Consider the following 19,978-nt stretch of genomic DNA (forward strand, 5'->3'; position numbering starts at 1 on the left):
ATATCATAATGAGAAATTGATCCATAATGAATGAACCTTTCAGATTGAAAGAATGAGATTGTCGGAAGTCAACAAAGCAGTTCTGAAGTTTATTCCCAGTTCAATGACCTTGTGAATTCCAGGTATAGGTATTAAGATTCAGATCTGCTGTATTTAGCAGTCATGATCTTGATCAAAATATATTTTAACATAATACTGACAGGATAACAGTATTGAAGGGAAAAATATAATAATTCAGAAAACATTTCCTGTACATCACTAAACCCAAATCCATGTTATAGGCTTTAAGATTGTTTTGTGACATCTTGGGGATGGGAGGGGTAGTGTATTTGTATCACACTCATGTATGTATAACCCAAAGAGTGATCGTCAAGGTCATGAAAGTCCACAGGAGATCTAGGAATGTCTGTTTTGGTTTGGAAGCTGAAAGAAACTCACTCGTACACACAAAACAAATACTGCAAACACTGAAATCTTCAGGTTGAAAATTATGTATAAATGGGTATACAGGAAACAGCATCTTGAACTATGTCAAGCATAAAATAAATTAATACTGAAAAACCAAACCAAAAAAAAACAGTTGACAAACATCTAGAGGACAACTACGCAGTCGGGAGAGGTCAAGGGGTTGATTACACTTATGGAGATGGGTTTCTTCCAAACAAATTCCAAGCCCTTTACTGAACTCTTTCATTGTAAGTAATCTTTCCTCAGGGTGTCCAAGAAAACTACATCAGTGCTACAAAATAACCAAATGGAGGTCAAGGGGTTGATTACACTTATGGAGATGGGTTTCTTCCAAACAAATTCCAAGCCCTTTACTGAACTCTTTCATTGTAAGTAATCTTTCCTCAGGGTGTCCAAGAAAGCTACATCAGTGCTACAAAATAACCAAATGGAGTATTATGCAGAGCCACCTCTGTCAATTCAGCCCATTCCCAAGAGGAGGCTGCACAGCTTCATGTAGCCAAATCCACAATCTAATACGCTTTTTGTGCTTGCGTTTTAGGGAAACCGGACATGTGCTGTAACATTCACTGTTCTGTAAAGTGCCATCGCTGAACCTAAAAACCAGCGGGACTGGAACCCAGGGTCACTGTTTATTTTAGAACCATATATCCTACTCTTATATGCTGGCTTCCCTAGGTGGATAGCAGCTACAGTGTTTAGATGTCTGCTCATGTTACATTTGAAGTTAAACAGACAGCAAAAGGAGGGAAGCATAGTCGTTAACACAGCCAAGAGCTTGTGTTGTGCTTTCCTGATGGGATTCTGGGTTTGGGGAAAGGGATGGTAGAATGGAACCAGGCACAGATGTGGCTGTTGGGATGGAGTGGGGGGGAGGAGGGGGATGCTGGCCTCTACAGGCTCATAGCAGTCCCATTGACCTGACTTTCTGGCCTAGGGAGGGGGTTTGATGGGATGTGGGGGCTGGCAGGAAGAGGGGCGCGAGGGGTATGGGGAGTGGCAGGAAGAGGGGCACGAGGGGTGTGGGGGCTGGCAGGAAGAGGGGCGCAAGGGGTATGGGGACTGGCAGGAAGAGGGGCGCGAGGGGTGTGGGGACTGGCAGGGAATGCTGCCTGGGGTGGAGGTGCACGCGGTCCTTCGGACGCATTCCCTCGCACACTGATGTGCTCCCATCCTCCCTGTTGGACACACACACACATCAAATCAAAAAATAAAGAGCTATTAAAGCAAGAGTTCCATGTGTCAAAGTGACCTTCACATAGCCATTTACCATACAGCCATTTATCACAGAGGTATTTAAAAGTACATTACGGGTCACATAGAAATCGAGTGTGAGCGCCTGTCACTCACCCCTATGCCGTAGTCCCAGGATTGGCCCTTGGGCTGCATGGGCCCCACCCCCAGCCGGTGACATACGGTGCTGGGTGGCTCAGAGGGGAAGCCGGGGGCCCTGTCTGCTATGATCCACACCTAGAGTGCACAACAGGGCTCAGAGTCTATCATCTTAATGGAACTTGGGACATCTTCCATGTTTAAAAGGAAGGGTTAAAAGCTTGCATTGTCTGGATCCAATGGATGAAATTCTACAGTTGAGGATGGGCAGGATAGTACAGATTAGCAAGTCCCAGTGGAAGTGTTGTGGGCCTGACCTGGTCCAGGGGTCCCACAGAGACCTTGGTGACATTGTTGGAGATGAGCTCCCAGGCTGAGCCCTGGGGATAGCTGGGGGTCAGGCCTTGTCTGTACCAGAGGTTACCTACACACACACACACACACCAGGTTACAGTATAGGTCAGGGGTTGTGTGTGTGTGTGTGTGTGTATACTGTATGCGACTACTGACCATTTTCATCCACAGCGTAGACGGAGGTCCGCCCCACAGACAGCTGTTTCAGGGCCTGCTTTGCAGGGGAGGGGATGTGATACCAACACTCTCCTGTAGGGGACACACAAGATGAGGCATGCCAAAAAGGTGGGGGGGGATCCCAACTCACCCAAAACACATGCAGCAGTCACACAGGGTCTGGCTCGCGTCAGAAACACCCCTCCCACCTCGGAACAAGGACCCACCTGCAGGGTTCTGGGCAGACACGGAGCCCCTGTAGAAGACGGCTCCGTCCCTGGCGATGGCCCAAACCTGGTTGGCACCGCCGATGGAAATGGACTTGAAGGGCTGGTCTGTCCCGATGTGTAGCCAGGAAGTGCCCTGTGACACGCACACAGACAGAGGTGACGGTCGTGATCCACGTCGCTAGTGTTGTAGGTAGATATGGCGGTAGGTCGCACCTCTACATGCACTTCATAATGAGGAGTGGTAGGACCAAGTAACAGAGGTGGAGCATCGCTGCATTCTGCTGAGCAGCTAAAATCATTCCTAATCATTTTAAGCTTTTATTAAATGGTAATTGCATGGTTTTACGATGGGAGGGTTGTAGGGTGTAGGGTTTTTATACATTGGGAGTGACTCTTGGTAAGTGACCTTTCAGGTAAACTTGGGGCAAACAAGCCATCTGAGGTTGTCAGGTTACTATGGGGTGTATTATAGTATAAGTGTTCCTCACCTGGGGCTTTAAAGGGGTGACCCCAAGGCGACAGAGGACATCCCCCTTGTCACTCAGGGCCCACACAGGGACCTGTTCTATGCAGCTCTGGGCTAAACATGGTAAGATTGTGATGTCACTCAGGGGGATGGGCGGGATCTGCTGCCACGGCCCAATCACCCTGATCTGACACTTCCTGGTAAAAAAAAAAGAAGAAAAAAACGTGTTTAATGTTTTCTAGCAAAATGGATAATAAACAGGTTTATAAAGATGTGAATGAAGGCCGGACGAGCTATGGTTGGTGCACGTCTTTGTCAAAAACAGAATTTGTGTGTGTGTGTGTAACAATACCTCGCCCAGCGCCTGCGCCTCACAAAGTCTTTCATTGTCTTGTGGCCGTGGAAAGTCCTGAATGACAGAAACAAGGTCTCAGATTCCACAACCACAAATAAACACACTCTCTCCTTGTAACCAACTTGACAATATAACAAACAAGAGTGGCTTCCTACTACGCTCTTATTTTCCTTCTGCTACATACACAGGAAAGTCTGCTGCATACTGCCACCCCTCTTTATCTGTCCCCCCAGGGACGCCGTTGTCGATGGTCCACTCTGTCACCTGACAAAACAAAGGAATGTTGAGCTGGAGGACACCATATATTCAGGGATGCCAACAATGACATAACCCTGCTGTAGTGATTTGTGTAGGATTTTGTTGATGGGTCCAGCTGGCTACCCAGGTCCACTGAAGAGAGGGAGGGTGTGTGTTTGTCTTGGTGCACTCCTTCAGCCCACTCTCATCACTCCACATGGGCCGGTCTGTAGGGAGACCTCTGTAGACACACACACACAAACACACACCACCCTCAGTTAATGCACACAAAAAGGAACATTTTATCTCACATTTGAACGTTAAGTCAAGACCAACAGTAGTGCACACTGATTGGCTGGAGTATATCAGAGGGTGAGTACTTGTCTGTGTATCCAGTCATGGGGTTCCATCTCTGGTTCTCATAGACGTACACACTCCGCACATCTGTCTGGGTCTGAACGCTGTCTGTAGTTCCTGCACACAGAAACAAAAACTCTGCTGTTACAGGACAACAGCTGAAGTTGTTTCCAGTTTATGTGCAAAGTTTGACAGGCCGGAACAACTGCATCCATGCACACCAGCAATTGCACATCAGGTTGCTCAAGCAGTATTGGAAGCAATATGTGGTCATTCATTTGGCACCTACTTTAGAAACTATTATAACTCCAACGGGGAATACTTGGGGAATGTACATGAAGTCGTGAGGAGAAACATAAGGCTGCGATGTCTACAGCTATGAAGGACACAGTCTACTGGGGAGGAGTTTACCCTGAGAGGGCTGGTCTCCAGACTCTCCACAGCGCCCGGAGTAGACCCAGGCGGTGCCGTCGCACCCGACGCCCCACACCACCCCCAAACTGTTACATTCTACACAGCGAAGGTGGCCCGGAACCTGCCGCCAGAACCTGGACCAGACAGTGTAAGCGGTTAGCGGCTGGCTAGCATAAGCATTAGCATAGGAAGAAAGAAACATCCACCATGTAGAAGAGGTAGTGCGTTAGCAATAGCACAAAACATCCACCACGTAGCAAAACATCCAGCAGGCAGCAGCTACCAGGTAAAATAAGAGGATTCCAGAAGCTGATGTTAAACATCCTGATGTTAAACTATGCTGTTATTGTAAATGTGAAAGAACACTGGCCAATAAAGTAATTAGCCTGGCATAAAGAAAAGAAAAACAGGTAGAAGATGCAAGCACAAATGAAAACTTTGCCCTCTGGTGTTGGATGAGTGAATGGGTGTGTGAGAAAAGAGAGCAGAAAGAAGAGAGGAAGAGACAGAGAGGTAAACACAGATGAGCCTCACATGAGGTCGCAGGCAAGCGTGTGTACGGGGGCCTCCAGGCAGGGCGAGGGCTCGTGGACCATCACGTCCCCTTTAGAGGTGACAGACCACAAGGCCTGTCTGGACAGGGGTCCCCTGATCCCTCTGGCCTCACAGCAGCACTCTACCAACAGAGACACCTGTAGAAACACACAGAGACACCCCCACAGAGACCACCTTTAATGGTACAGTCTGCATGCATGACAACAATACTTCTTAACACAATACAGTACTGAGAACTAAACATACAGTAGTTTGTGAGGTCAGTCACTGATCAACTAAAAAAGCTTTTCTTTTTCTTTTTTTTCAGTTTCTGAAACTTAATACAATCGTATTCAAAATTATGCCTACAGAGTTTTCAGCAGTATCTATGTGGTTTATAAGTCATTTATACACACACACAGAAAAAAAATCACATAAAAGTTTAAACTGTGTCTGCTGTGTGCGGAGTTGACGAGCAGAGTTGGCCAGCTAGGCCACAGTGTGGGGAGGAAGGAGGTACCCAGTCGTTCATATCCTTCTCCGTGGGGGCTGCCAGGATGAGAGGCCACCTCTGTTTGGTCCTCTGGGCTGTGTACACAGCAAAGGCATGCTGGGAATCCCGCAGGACCGGGACCAGAGCTGTCACCTCGCTCACAAACACATGGAGGTACTGACAGAGAGAGAGAGAGAGAGAGAGAGAGAGACAGAGAGAGACAGAGAGAGACAGAGAGAGAGAGAGAGAGAGAGAGAGAGAGAGAGAGAGAGAGAGAGAGAGAGAGAGAGAGAGAGAGAGACAAAGGGAGAGACAAAGGGAGAGACAAAGGGAGACATAAGCCAGTGAGTGAGTGAGTGCTGGCATCACAGAGCAGTACTTGCAGCGTGACAAATCCAATGTGATGTTTCAAGCGGATGACCTCAATTCTGTAGTCCTTGACAAAGGGTCTTTGAGGACAGCAGCTGTGCAGACGGTCTCACCTTCTTTTCGTCATATTGGGTGTAGTAGATGAAGAAGATGCTGTCTCTCCACCCGTTGCTATTGGTGGACTGTTCCAGGGCCACGCCCACATCCACCCAGCGCTGGGGCTTCCAGTCCCTCCACCAGCGCATGCTGCCCTTCCTCATCCACACAGACTGGACACACACATGCCCATGCACACACACACACACACACAGTTATAGGAACTATAACTGAGATATATTAAGATATATTTTCTGGGAATATTTCATGCTGTATTGGCCAGTTTTGCAAGTGATCTGACAGGAAAGGGAATGAGAGAGAGGGGGCAAGACATGCAGCAAAGGACCAAGGCCAGATTTGAAGCCAGGCAGCTGTGGTAAAGCCTCCACCTTCATGCTACGCACACTTATCCGGTGAGTTACCAGGATGCCCCAGAACTAGGATTTTAAACAATCGTCAGAGTGAGTCCAGGATAACACAGCAGGTCTTACCGCGCTCCTCTCCAGGGGCCTCTTACTGCTGTGGTCTCTGTGCTGCTCCTGCTCTCTCCAGGTTGCTGACTGGACCGGGGTCAGGGACAGGGAGCTGGTGAGAGGACCTGGTGGACAAGAGGCCAAGCAGACGGATACAAAGACATAGCCACAGATGCGAGGTCATGAAGGAGACAGGCAGAGATAGGCCATCCAGTTAGTCAAGCAGCAATACTAGAGCCGCAAGCAGCAATACTAGAGCTTTTATGTTTGTCATTATTTGTCACATACCCTTTTAATTAACATTGTATGTGTGATGTGTGCCTTACTCAAGAGCTCTTTTATGGTCAGGAAAATTACTTTGACATGACCACACCTGTAGGACTGAGCCAGCTGATCTGGGAGCTGGAGTCCACATCACAGCCCCCTCCTGTGATCCAAGCCCACACTGGGCCTTCCTCTTCCCCAACACCCTTAGTGGGCTCCAGGCCCAGTGGGTAGGTAGCCACTGAGGAAGGGGGCCCTGTGGCCCCAGCTGTAGCCAGGGATGGACCCTCCACCTGGGCTCCCTGGGCTCCCTCAGCACCCTCTAGGTCCACGTTGCTCCAAGGGACCTCAGGCCCAGCAGCACCTGGGGAAGCGGGGCTTGGGACTGGGGCAGCCTCCTGGTGATTCACTGGGGCATCCTCAGGAGAGGATGTATGGGGTGCGGGGGTTCTCTCGCGGTCAGAGACCAGACTGGAGATGAAGCTATCGCTGGTGACTTTGGGGATACGGGGCTTGGGGGTGTCCCCTAATCCGGTGATTGTGGCGGAGGAGGGGGAGGATGAAACGTCAGTGGGGAAGGTGTCCAAGTCTGAGGCTTCGCAGCCCAGCACGGAGCCCTGGGACGCCTCGGTCACCTGACCTCCGAACTCAGGGCCATCACTGTATATCACAGACAGGGGAGGAAGACAACATTTTACAGTCCACTGTGTCACATGAGGCACATAAATAAACAGCAAAGAAAGCTAAAACGACAAAATAAAGTGACGTTTAAGCACTTTCATGATTCTTTTCTCTTGATGGTTGTTGGTACAGACCTGGGCGGGGCCACTTCCCTGCTGCTGCCCCATTGGGCCAAGATAGGGATCCAGCCCCTACCACTGGGTTCAGAGGGGGTAACACCCATCCTGAAGTAGAGCCCACGGTCCTCGCTAACACCCCACACCTGGCACACAGGAACACACACACACACACACACACACACTAGTTGATGAGATCTATGCGCCTGCCTCAGCCAAATTAATTGTGAGCTAACCAACTTACAAAGTATATTTAGAGGTGGAATATATACCACTTACCTATGACCTACTTAGTTTTTCAAAAGACCTTAAATGTATTCACTGAAGATGTCACAAAAAAACCTTGACAATCACAAAAGCTAATGAGGGCATGCTAACCCAAGACTCTGAAACTGCTGAATTCTCCAAAATAGCTAGCTAGTGCACACATCAACCAAATGGTGTTCCAGTTCTAATTTAAAAGGATACGCAACCTCAACTGGTGCCACTGAATACAACCCATATCCATAGCTGCTGGACTGCAGTATTGAAATATGAAATATGGAACATGATGAAGCGTTGGCTAGACTCGAAAATAGAAAAGCGCACGTATGGCAGTCTCAATGGGGGTCGGGGAGGGGGGTGGGGTGGGGTAAGGTGGGGTGGGGTAAGGTGGGGTGAGGAACGGAGGGTTAAGGTTGCGTTGTATGGGGGCTAGGAAGAATATGGACTGATATATATATATATAAGGGTTAGGATAAGAACTAGTGCTGGCACAGATGGAGGGCTGTCCTCAGGTTACGGTGCAAGGTGGGGAGGGACACAGAGGAGGGGAGAGAGGAGGGAGGACAGAGGGAGAGAGAGGGGGATAACTCCAGGGTGAGGAGGAGGGTGTGGGGGTGAAAGGCAAGGAAAGACAGAAGGGGGTACAGAGAGGGACAGCGAGCTGGGGGAGAAGTGGCAGGAGGTCAGGAAGAGATTGCAGTGGTAGCAAGTCCAGCTTAGGACTCAGCAGAGGGGATCAGAGCCAACCACCCCCGCCCTTCCAACCCCAGCCCTGCCTCAGCGATACGCCCACGGAGCAAGGAAGCCAGACCTAGGAGCTCTGGGGGCCAGGGAGAAATAGGAAGACGAGCCATGGGCCATGTTTCGTTAGGAACAATATTCAGTCCTTCTTTCCCAGGATACTCTCTGATCTAACATGACTAGACTGGGAGAAATATAGGATCTTCTAAGCATCCATCACCAATCCATACATGCTGAATCAATGAATTTGAGCCACGGTCTCTGTGGTTGGTTTGATATGGTTTGTAGGTGGATCACTGCTTGGGAAGGTGGGGAGGAGAGGAGCAGGGCGGGCGGGGTTTGGGGAAGTGCATGTAGGACTGCGGGAGATCCGGGGAGCAGGGGGGAGGATGGAAAGGGAGTGGAGGGGGTGTACTACCTGATCGTTAAGCCCTACATCCACCATCATCATCTCCCCTCCGACGCTGATCCAGCCTGAGCCACAGGGGTTGTGGGAGTTCACACCTCTCCTGAACCACACCTGCATAGCACACACCAACACATCGCCACATGTATGGGCACAGACCGACATTTACAAGCATTTGGTTTTGCAAAGGTTTTGAAGTTGGTCATGTTTCGTGTCACCTTGTAGTCCTTGGTGACCACCCAGACCACGCCAACCCCCACCGCAACATGAATGGCAGTGCCTTCTTTGCCTGGTGCGTCCACCACCACCCATGAGGTGCCTAAGAATGCATGAATCCCAGTTTTGTTAATACCTTTACTTTTGAACATAGAAATACACTTTTTTAGTATGAAACACCTTAACAGGACATGTGTGTGTGGTGGTGCTGAGGACCTGTGGGGCTGTCCAGGGTGATGCCTGTCCTGACCAGCAGCTGTCCGTCCCAGAGCAGCGCCCACAGCAGGTCCCCGGGGCCGGCAGACAGCTGGGACAACTCCCTGGGAACCTCCACCTCCTCCCAGCACGAGCCCTCTGGGACCAGTGGCTGGATACCCTCCCTGAACCACACCTGAAGCCACAGCACAACAGCAATCTGTGTCTTAGGTCAGAGATGGAGGATCCACATCTTCATCCAGACTATCTTGTGAGTCCATTTTCCAATTTGAGTAGACGGAATTCATACAAACCCACGTGGGGACAACTTAGCAGTTAGCACCTGCCTAAAGTCTCCAATTCCCTGGACTTGATCTCAATCTGCTGTATTTATAGCTGTAAATGGATAATATGTTAACTATAAAGACTATAATATTTTCTCCAATCCAGAAGATTGCTAAATATTCCTGAGACATACGGATTGAACCTACTAATTTTGCCCTGTAATATTGTTTCTGACCCGAATCATGTGCTGCACAATTAATTAGTACTTTTACCATTTAACTTTCGGTAAAAGATACAGAGATTTAATCGAGTGAGACTTTTTGTGCATCAAGCCATTCTTGAACTGAATAAGGCACAGAAAAAATACAAAACTATTTTGTGCCTTATGTGTATTTGTTGTACTTGTCCTTGTTTTCTGTGCTTGTAAAGGTCAAATGGTTTATGTAGTAATAATTGTGAATTAACATACTGTCACGCAAGAAAAATGTCAGATCTTGTCTGACAATGAAGAAATAATGGTAAATAAATAAATAGGCACCAGTGGCATGCCTTATGTCTGGGCTACAAAATGTATATGCCTACACTACTCTCTAGTGGTCAAAATTCTTAACTACAGGATCCTCTGCATCAGGAGAACATAAACAAAATATGACCCATTAGCTGACTTAGAAGTTAAAAGTGGTTGACCTGACCTGTCCTTGTTGGGACACGCCCCACAGGAAGTGCTGCCTCCCGGGCTGGTCGCTCATCTCCCAGCCTCCGCAGCTGATGTCGCTGAGGGGCAGTGGGGGTCTCTTCGGGTGGTCCAGGGGGATCTGCAGAGGAACAGGAGGTACAGTTAAGTCAGCCACCAGCTCAGTCACCAACAAGTGTCTGTGAAGGCAGTGTGCCAGTCCAGATCACGACTACCATTACAGTTGGAAGACACAACACCACAAGTGGGATAGGTGCTGTGACGGGGCCTTGGTAAGTCATGTTGCCTTGTAAGCACAGGCTTTCGTTTAGGAGGTTAACCACGACGGGACAGGATGGGGGTGGGTGTTAAGATGATTTACAAACCTTGGCCCATTCTCCTCGGGCTTTGTATCTCCTGTAGCGAAACCACCGCCTGCGACGAACACAGGAGTTCCACTTCTTCTCGTGGGAGAAATTTGCAGGGAAGTCCACTGCGTATTCCCAGCCCTGGTGGAGACACACACATTCTGGTTCAGTATCTATAGAAACACAGATAGTGAGGATGTGATCACAGCCGCAGGAACATATTTTACCAGGAGGGTGCGGGGGGGGGGGGCTTAATGTTGAGGGGCGGTGCCACGGTGGGGGATTTTCAAGTCATATCATTTTAAATTCTCGTGCTGTCAGCAGGGGGTGCTGCAGCAACCTCAGCACCCTTAGTTCCCACGGACATGGACGTGATGTCAAGTCCAGGCGTTTGTGCTGTCAAGTCCAGGCGTTTGTGCTGTCTGCTCACCCCTGTCTCAGCTGGGTCTCCTCCACAGCTCTGGTCCACGTACCAGTCCCCCTCCCACTCCCAGCTGAGCGAAGGCAGCAGGAAGCTGTGTAGGGGCAGGGACATCATTCCTGTCACGTCACTCCACGGCCAGCGGTCAGTGGGCAACAGGACGTCTGTGAAGCCATCCACAGGGTTCCACCTCTACACCAGCACAGGACAAAAACATAGGATGAATAGGATGAAACAACACACAAACATAGGCGGAAATTGCGGGGGGGGACAGGGGAGACACGACCCCCCCCCCCCCATCCTGGGAAAAATATGATTTGTACCCCCCAATAAATTACTGTAAACATAAGGACATTTCAATAATATGAATAATATACATTTTATATATTACAATGTAGGCTATGTGTTAAAGCAGTAATTTTGGTGTCCCCCTCAGGGTTAGGGTTAGCTCTTGAGAAAATGTCATATAATTATTGTCCCCAGGGGCAAATCCAGGTTTGCACTTTTGGGGGGGGGCTAAGCCCCTAGATAAAACCTATTATTTTTCCTGTGACCCAGCAAAACTAGTATGGAGCTAGAAAGCTGACAAAAGTATCTGAATTTGAATATGACAAATCTGAAATATTTCATAAAACTGAAATATTTTGCTGTTGAATATATAATATCTGAATTATTTGTATGCCGAATTTAATAAAACTGAATTATTTTGATCCAAAAATACAAATTGCAGGAATTCAGATTCTTGAAATTCAGATTGCTGAAATTCTGATTGCGGAAATTCAGATTCAGATTTTGTCTGAACTAGGCCAAAGGTGAAACAGCTTGCCTTCACAGGGAAAAGTAGACGATTTCAGAACGACCGAATCTAGACATTCTCTGACCGAATTTTACCCCAGAAAAAAAGCTAAGAATTGCTCGTTGGAGGAAGAGTATGGAGCAAGTGCTTATGAAACTTGTAAAAACGTATGTCTTCTTCTCTGCCAAAATCGGCAGTTACTGTTACCAAGTGAGTCGAGATAGAGTCAGAGGGCGGCGGAGACCGATGGAAGACGCGGAACAACTGTCAACGTAGCTATCTAAAATGTTTTCGTGGGAAACGTGAGCAGTCGTACTACTTTTCTTAAAAAATTAAGAAAAGAAAAGCTTGGTAATAATACTTTATTTTTTATTTTGCCAACATAAGGACTGCTGGCTGTGTACAGTATAGATATAAAAATAAAATCTGTCCTATATGAAGGAACATGTAGTGCAGATGGGCCAAGTAACAGAGCATACTGTTGTAGTGGGCATTTGTTTGCGTATTATTTATTGGAGTCATCTGAGCTACATGGTTGTGTGTAATTACACATTTCTAATGAGGAATATTTACATATTTATTTCATGCGTTTTATCTGTATAAAAGTATGTCCGAATGCTACGCATGATGTGGCGTACAATAACGTCACAATGGTGTTTATTCATACTTAAGTGAAACATTACAGAGCTTCTTCACATTTCTTCTGAACAGGCAGGTGAATAGTAACTTGAAGACTATTGTAAGCTTTCTCAGAAGATTTCCTCAGGCTCTTCAGACAATTTTGTGCTTTTTTGGTGAGTAATTCTTATTTACACATTAATGTTTCCCGTATTTATTGTAATCTTACACAAAACATAATTTTATGCTCAATTTAATCCACACTTTTGTTATGCGTTACCGTAAATATCATGGCTGTACAACTAAGAAAATGTCCCTCAGATTCAAAATTCTAATACATTTAAAGCAAGTTTTTATAATAAATCAATCATTAAAGCTTAATAATAATAATAATAATTGAATGGCTGGTCGGTATACAGACAATAAATATGTTGCCAATGTAAAAGGACTGCTGGGCTTGTATGGATTTAAAAATCAAATCTGTATGCATGACGGAACGTGTAGTGCAGAAGGGCAAAGTAACAATGATCGCATAGCCTACGTTTTGTAGTTTGCATAGTGGCCATTGTTTGCGCATTATTTATTGGAGTCATCTGAGCTACATGCTTGTGTGTAATTACACATTTCCAATGAAGAATATTGACACATTTATTTTACGGACATACGTTCTGTATAAAAAGTATGTTTGAATGCTACACATGATGACGTACTAAAAAGTCATAATGGTGTATATTCATACTTGTATGAAACATTACACAGCTACATCACATTTCTTCTGAACAGGCAGACGAATAGTAACTTGAAGACTTGTATTACAAACTTTCTCAGAAGACTTTCTCAGGCTCTTCAGACAATTTTGTGCTTTTTGGTGAGTAATTCTTAGTTACACATTAATGTTTCCCCTACTTACATGTAAAACATAATTTAATTCAAAATTTAATCCACACTTTTGTTATGCAGTTACTGTCAATTTAATTGCATCAAATACATTTAAAGCAAGTTTTGATTTTTTTGGTGTTTTGTTATAACTGACCACATCAATAAAAAGAGACTCAATACTCAGTCCACAAATGGCCTGTAAATCAAACCTCAACAGCATTGGAGTTACAAAAGTTACAAGTTTTCTCTGTCAATTGCTTCACAGCCAATCATTGTGTGCCGAAACCAAACTCTTCCAGTCGGGTCAGGACTGGTTAGAGAAATGGACGACGCAGAACTGGTAAGAGCCTAATAATATCAACTTAAATTTCAATGTTTAAACAGCAAACATGGTCAAATACCTCTCTGAGTGACTATGTCTCTAATGTAGGAAGTTGACCATGATGGGACAACTATCCAAGAGGTGGAAACGGATTTGAAAAATCAGGATGATCTTTCACTCCATTCCTTTGATGAGGCAGATTATCTGGTCAGTAATTTATGCATAGTGATAGGTGAAAGGGATGACACAGAATTGGTAAGATCCTTTTTTTTACATAAACCTAAATGGTTAATCATCAAACATGGTCAAATGCCTCTGAGGAACTGTGTCTCTAATGTAGGAAATGGAACGTGGTGGGAACACTATCCGTCAGTCTGTAGATTACGATGACCTCTCTCTATGTTCAGTCAGCGAGAGAGATTTTCTGGTCAGTTTGAGCATCAAAAGCAAGAAGGTACATTACATTTTGAAGATAGACTGTGTGAACAATGTTTCCATCTGACTCACAGTCTGACGAGGACCGTGACCACCAGCAGAATCCACTTCCGGATAAACGCCTGGTAGGTGTATGTGTGTGACAAAAGGTCAATGAATTGGCTTTTTCTGCTAGTGCTGCATCAGCTTTTCCCTCATTTACATTTAGTCATTTAGCAGACGCTCTTATCCAGAGCGACTTACAGTAAGTACAGGGACATTCCCCCGAGGCAAGTAGGTTGAAGTGCGTTGCCCAAGGACATAATTTCATTTGGCACGGCCGGTAATCAAACTGGAAACCTCCTGATTAATAGCCCAATTCCTTAACTGCTCAGCCATCTGACCCACGTGACCTCCCTCCCCATATGGATCTTCATATTTTAACATTTTCCCTCTCCCCTGTTCCTGCACATTGCACTGTACTTTTGGTCTCCCTAGAATCATGTTATGGATTACGAAGCCCAGGGCCTTCTTCTTTCTTCTGTGAGAGCCGTGAACGAGCCTTGCGTCTCTAATGACGTGCAACCCCCCCACACTACAAGATCAGAAGAGGCGCGACAGGCAGTCCCATGACACAAGAGTCATGAAAAGGTTCCAAAAATCCCTGGTTGCCCTGGAACAGGACCTTATGAAAACCAAAGAGGAGATCCTGGACACCAACGAGTACTTCAAAGAGATGTCTCGTGTGAAAAGCCAGGGAAAAGGCCTGATGGGTGCGTCTCTGAGAAGACTTGTTTATAAAGTCAGAGGGAGAAGGCTCCAGAAGATTCAGGCGCAGAAGTATATGCGGGTCAACAAAGATTTCGATGCGCTGATCCAAGTGGTGATGGAGGACTGCAAAGATGATATCTATCTGAGGGGCCCAGAGAACTGGCAGAAAGAGGTTAAGAGGCTACGCATGGCCTGCAGGGCCTGTACTGAGAGGATCCCACCACCCGAGGTGTGTCGTTCCCCACCACAGGTCCAACCCTCTCAGGAAGAGAAGTCCTCCATCCAGCGCGTTGTAAGTAATTAGTACAAACCTACTATACGTATTCATTTATTCAGCTATTGTTTGATTCAAGGTGTGGCATGGCACTGTTTGTTGATTATCATCCTACAGAGCAATATCCCAGGTCCCACAGGCCAAAAGGTTATGTCTTGTCTTGTGACTCTGTCCCCTCAGGATCTATCTGAGACAGAGATCACTCTTGTGGTCCCCCGCATCGAGGATGCCATGGAATCCCTCCCTCTGACTCCTCCTACTCCTGAGGCCCTCCTCCCCAACCTGCAGCTTCCCCGGGCTTTGACTCCCCTCAACCGTGTCACTGTTGGAGTTGTGACTCCTACGTGGCCTGAGTCTCTGCCTGCTGTGGAGTATTTACCCCTTCCTCGTCTGGCACCAATTACCCACTTGAGTGCTGATGTAAAGAAGCTACTCCAAGGAGGACTGGAAGGGCTCCAGCAGGTAGGTCATTATCATCACAGGCAAATATATGATGATATTCACTGTTAAAGCATAAATACATTTCAGTTAATTAAATACATTGCGGACTAATGAGGCTGGAAAAGAACCGTGATTTCATTGGTTATATTTTTTCTCAGCTCAGTGATTCATCCATGTAAGCTTGTGTTCTGCTTTCAGGATGTGATGGAGGAGAAGAAGAAGCCTGGCAAAGGGGAGAAGAAGAAGCCTTGCAGAGGGGAGAAGAAGGCCAAAACCCAGCGGCATGTCAAACCACTGCTTGTGTTGGAAGCCAGAAACAAACAGCCAGAGGAATACTCTGAAACCAATGTGAAGGAGGAGAAAAAGAAAAAGAAGAATGTGGGAAAGAGGTGAGGGCAGATAGCAGTAAGGCTAAATGGAGGGGGGTAGTAGAATGTGGGTGAAGACAGTAAGACCCTCATGCGTACTGGTATGGCAGATTACATTTTATGTTTTTTCTTATGATTGACAGGTTTCTGCAGTGGCTGTCACGGAAACTCATATGCGGCTGTTGTTCAGATGTTTAACAAACATCATGCATGCAAACTCATGCTCTTTTTCTCTCTCTGTCTTTCACTATAAAGAGATTGTGTTGACATACACACATATGACATCACACTCCACCCTTACACACACACACACACACACACATTCACTCTAGCTTTCTCTCTCTCTCTCTCTCTCTCTCTCTCTCTCTCTCTCTCTCTCTCACACACACACACACACATGCACTCTCTCTTTCTCTGTCTCTCTCTGTCTCTCTCTCTCTCTCTCTATCTCTCTCTCTCTCTCTCTCTCTCTCTCTCTCTCTCTCTCTCTCTCTCACACACACACACATGCACTCTCTCTCTCTTTCTCTCTCTTTCTCTCTGTCTCTCTCTCTCTCCCTCTCTCTCTCTCCCCCTCTCTCTCTCTCTCTCTCTCTCTCTCTCGTTGTTCTCAATAAAGTTAGCATTTTGTGTTTCTAGTATTACTAGTGTTTTCTTCTGGGAGTCTGATAAAGGAAAGAATAAAAACTCCTGGAAATATTGTTTCAATGTAAACTTGACAAAATGTGTAGTCTAAACTGGATTTTGGGCCGTAGTGGACTTCATGGAAAATCTCATGGCCGTCACCTAGACATTACAGAACCTTAGCAGTGAAAGTTGGATCCCTCGGCATCAAAACACTTCCTGACGTCACAGTTTGGCTCTCACAACGTATGCTGTATCTAGCCAACCAACGTGACCGTGACACAATCTCCAATATTAATCAGAAGACTGGTTTTAGAACTGCTATACACCTGTAAAACAATGAAATGTAGGCTATTTACAAAGAGGAGCACCCGTTTGAGAAAAGGAGGTCAGAGGGAGAGAAAATAAGGAAGAAGTACCCGGACAGGGTGCCAGTAAGTTGTCAATGAGCAAATTGGCACTGGCAAACATTGCTAGCTACTAAGCTAATTCGTTAGCTATCTGCTACTTTATTTTGTTATGTTTGCCATTTGATAACGTTAGCTACTATGTTTGATTGATATTGTGAAACTAAAAGTATCGCTAGCTTATAAGATCGTCTACGTGTCAAACAGAGTCAATTATTGACCTTTTTCTACTCTGTGATAAATTGAAAACAAAAGTGATTAAGGTAATTGGGATTTTTTTTTTTGACAGAATTATCAGCATTCCCATACCTCTGATAGATGCAGATGTAGTTTGTAAGTGTGAGACAGTTAGAAAGAAAGAGATAGGGCGAACATGAGAGATTGAGTGATATTTTTTACCTCTAGTCTCCCTATACAACCATGTATGTACAGGGGTGCCAACTTTTCCAAAAACCTTGGCGTGAGATTTGGTAGCCCCCACGAGCGAGTTTTTGCGAGCTTCACTCCACCCAAAGGCGAGTTTACACGGCTGCATAGCCGCGGGAACATATTTTATCAGGGGGGGTGGTGGCAGGGGCTTAATGTTGCGGGGCGGCAGGTAGGAACTGGGAGTAAAAATTGGCCCTGGACTTTGATCCAGACCGGCCCACCAGAAATGGCCCTATACGCCACCACAGCTGCCCTGCTAATGCAAGCATAGTCTGTCCAATGGCGGAGCCAGGGGGTGGCCGGGGGTGGCCACGGCCACCCCCCGTAGAATCTCGGCCACCCCATTGGCCACCCCAAGCACCACATCAGAGCGGTTAAAAGTTTTGACGGCTGTGGAAAAATGCCGAACCTTTCTCGCACCGCTAGTACACTGTCGGACCCTTTAGCCACGCGCAGCGCGCACACATCCTGTATTTGAATTAAACGGCTCAAGCATGGCCTGAGAATGCCTGTTACCACCTGACGCTTCGACCGGCACCTGCGGCTAAGTGAAGAAACCCAAAACAGAAAGGTAAAATAGAGTACCTTACTGTCATTGCATATCTCTACAACCATTGTTCGACTCAGTCGTACAATACAAAAAAAAACACAAATAGCAATCGGTAAATCAACACAGTTTAAAACCAAGTATGAATACAGAATAAGTGTATTCTTTTTTTTCACCTGAATTCCGAATAATGTTGAGATGTTTCCTATATGTGTCTTAAATAGCTCTGCATCGCCTGGTGAGACACATGCTTGCCACCCAAAAATTGTCACTGGCCACATCCTGGCCACCCCAATGGAAATTCCCTGGCTCCGCCACTGAGTCTGTCTTCAATGTGATGCGAGTTAGGGAGTTCAATCCTTAAAGCGAGCGCGCAAGGCGCGCAAGCCGAAAATTATTTGGCCTTTATTTGAGCGCAAAATAGTTGAGCTTCATGTAAAATAAACAGCCGTTTTTCAATTGGTAAAACCTTGTCTAGTAAAGGTGATTTCTTTGTCTCTTAATTTTTCAGCCCCACCCTACGTTTCCTACCTGGTTTTCCATAGTTATTCTACTCCCGGTGCTCCCGATTGCCAGTCCGCTACTGCGGAGCTTAAATTCTCGTGATGTCAGGGGGGCTGCAGCACCCTCAGCACCCCTAGTTCCCGCGGCCATGCACGGCTGTATGCGCGTCAATGTTGCTTCACTCGGTTATAACCTGCGCGTCGTCCGTTAATGTTTACAACGTTAGCTTGGCTACTTGTTTGGCGTTGCCTTTTCAGCGTGAGATATACAAGGTGTGGCGTGAGAGCGTGAGAAATGGGTGAAATGCGTGTGTCACACGGCGAAACCGTGAGAGTTGGCAGCTCTGTATGTAACACAATTTCCACTATTTACTTCAATGTACCAAAACATCCCAGCCCTATCAATCAACAATGTATATGTCTCTGGGTGGGTATGGGTAGAAAACATGGAGTCTTAAGACATCAGTGTTTCCAATAAAACGCTTGGTATCATCCTTGTGACAGATCGGTGTTGAGATTGGGCATGGTTTCATTATAAGCAAAAGTCCTAGCATGTCATGTTTTGACATGGTCACCTATCTGTTCAGTAAATATTTTTAACTTGAAGGTAAGACATTTGACATAAACTCTGGAACATTTTGAAGAGACCACTGCACCTTTTTCTTTCACTTTCAAAAAGGTTTAGGACAATTTAAATTTTTGAGTAAGCAACAGAAAGGTTAAAATGTGCAGTACTCTTCTGTTTCTTACTCAAAATTGTCGGCCCTTATTGGGAAGCTACAATAACTCCCTTTAAATTGACGACTTGATACAGTTCCTCTCCTGCACTGAACCTATTCTCCAGCAGGAACAGTTCACTTGGATTGGAGCAGCTGGCGGGCCAGCTAGCGAGAGATGGTGTCATGCAAAGTAGCTATCGAAAATGTTTTCGTGGGAAACGTGAGCAGTCGTACTACTTTTCATGAAAAATTAAGAAAATAATAGCTTAGTAATAATACTTAAATGGCTCTGGGTGTACCTATACAAACAATTCAGATTTTGCTAACTTAAGGACTGCTGGCTGGATTTCAAAATAAATTCTGTCCTACATGATGGAACGTGTAGTGCAGATGGGCCAAGTAACAATTATAGCATACTGTTGTTGACAACAATGTTGTGATCCAGTACTGTAATAAAAGAAAAGCAGAAGTGGACACAATGGACCAGATAGTTTGCACTACTACTACTCGTAAGTGGAGAACACGGAGGTGTCTGGCACAATGCTGGATGTTGCCACCCTCAATGCCTACACTTACTTCTACACCAACACCCTCATTACATGGGTGGTGTGACCAAGTGGCAGTTCATCAAGGAGCTAGGCAACGATCTTGTCATGCCACATAAAAAGGCGCATTAAGGCCAAGTCACAGTTCCAAAAGTATATTAAAGAGGTGATGGTAAGATGTGGGGTAAAACAAAATGCAACTACCACCCAGCCACAAGAGCTCTTATCATCAAACTTTATGGAGCTGAGAATATCCTCAAATCTCTTTAGCCCCATGGTGGCTTTAAACATTGGATTTTACAATTGGATCCAAAAACTCTCCCGCAAGGCCACATTTAGGCTTTTGTCCTCCAATGC

General features: G+C 46.1%; 1 protein-coding gene and 1 long non-coding RNA gene across 2 annotated transcripts in view; one reads left to right on the forward strand and one right to left on the reverse strand.

Annotated features, from left to right (window-relative positions):
- Positions 1–1,350: 1,350 nt before the first annotated feature.
- Positions 1,351–19,978, reverse strand: part of tecpr1b (tectonin beta-propeller repeat containing 1b) — a 30,240-nt gene continuing 11,612 nt past the window's right edge. Inside the window, exons 4-26 of the mRNA XM_047037399.1 lie at positions 10,974–11,156; positions 10,562–10,684; positions 10,195–10,317; positions 9,239–9,413; positions 9,025–9,125; positions 8,819–8,920; positions 7,414–7,541; positions 6,708–7,258; positions 6,353–6,459; positions 5,879–6,034; positions 5,424–5,573; positions 4,904–5,061; positions 4,367–4,503; positions 3,979–4,072; positions 3,743–3,839; positions 3,546–3,625; positions 3,359–3,415; positions 3,029–3,203; positions 2,538–2,673; positions 2,311–2,403; positions 2,118–2,224; positions 1,819–1,938; positions 1,351–1,646 (exon numbers count right to left, since the gene is read on the reverse strand). Coding sequence (XP_046893355.1) covers positions 1,362–1,646; positions 1,819–1,938; positions 2,118–2,224; positions 2,311–2,403; positions 2,538–2,673; positions 3,029–3,203; positions 3,359–3,415; positions 3,546–3,625; positions 3,743–3,839; positions 3,979–4,072; positions 4,367–4,503; positions 4,904–5,061; positions 5,424–5,573; positions 5,879–6,034; positions 6,353–6,459; positions 6,708–7,258; positions 7,414–7,541; positions 8,819–8,920; positions 9,025–9,125; positions 9,239–9,413; positions 10,195–10,317; positions 10,562–10,684; positions 10,974–11,156 — 3,438 coding nt within the window. The 3' untranslated portion in view covers positions 1,351–1,361. The remainder of the gene's footprint in view (positions 1,647–1,818; positions 1,939–2,117; positions 2,225–2,310; positions 2,404–2,537; positions 2,674–3,028; positions 3,204–3,358; positions 3,416–3,545; positions 3,626–3,742; positions 3,840–3,978; positions 4,073–4,366; positions 4,504–4,903; positions 5,062–5,423; positions 5,574–5,878; positions 6,035–6,352; positions 6,460–6,707; positions 7,259–7,413; positions 7,542–8,818; positions 8,921–9,024; positions 9,126–9,238; positions 9,414–10,194; positions 10,318–10,561; positions 10,685–10,973; positions 11,157–19,978) is intronic.
- Positions 13,161–14,103, forward strand: LOC124478972. The gene is made up of 4 exons (XR_006957348.1): positions 13,161–13,246; positions 13,523–13,597; positions 13,688–14,006; positions 14,089–14,103. It is a non-coding gene; the product is annotated as an uncharacterized LOC124478972 (long non-coding RNA).

This window comes from Hypomesus transpacificus, chromosome 17 (assembly GCF_021917145.1).
Source record: "Hypomesus transpacificus isolate Combined female chromosome 17, fHypTra1, whole genome shotgun sequence".
Taxonomy (NCBI): Eukaryota; Metazoa; Chordata; class Actinopteri; order Osmeriformes; family Osmeridae; genus Hypomesus; species Hypomesus transpacificus.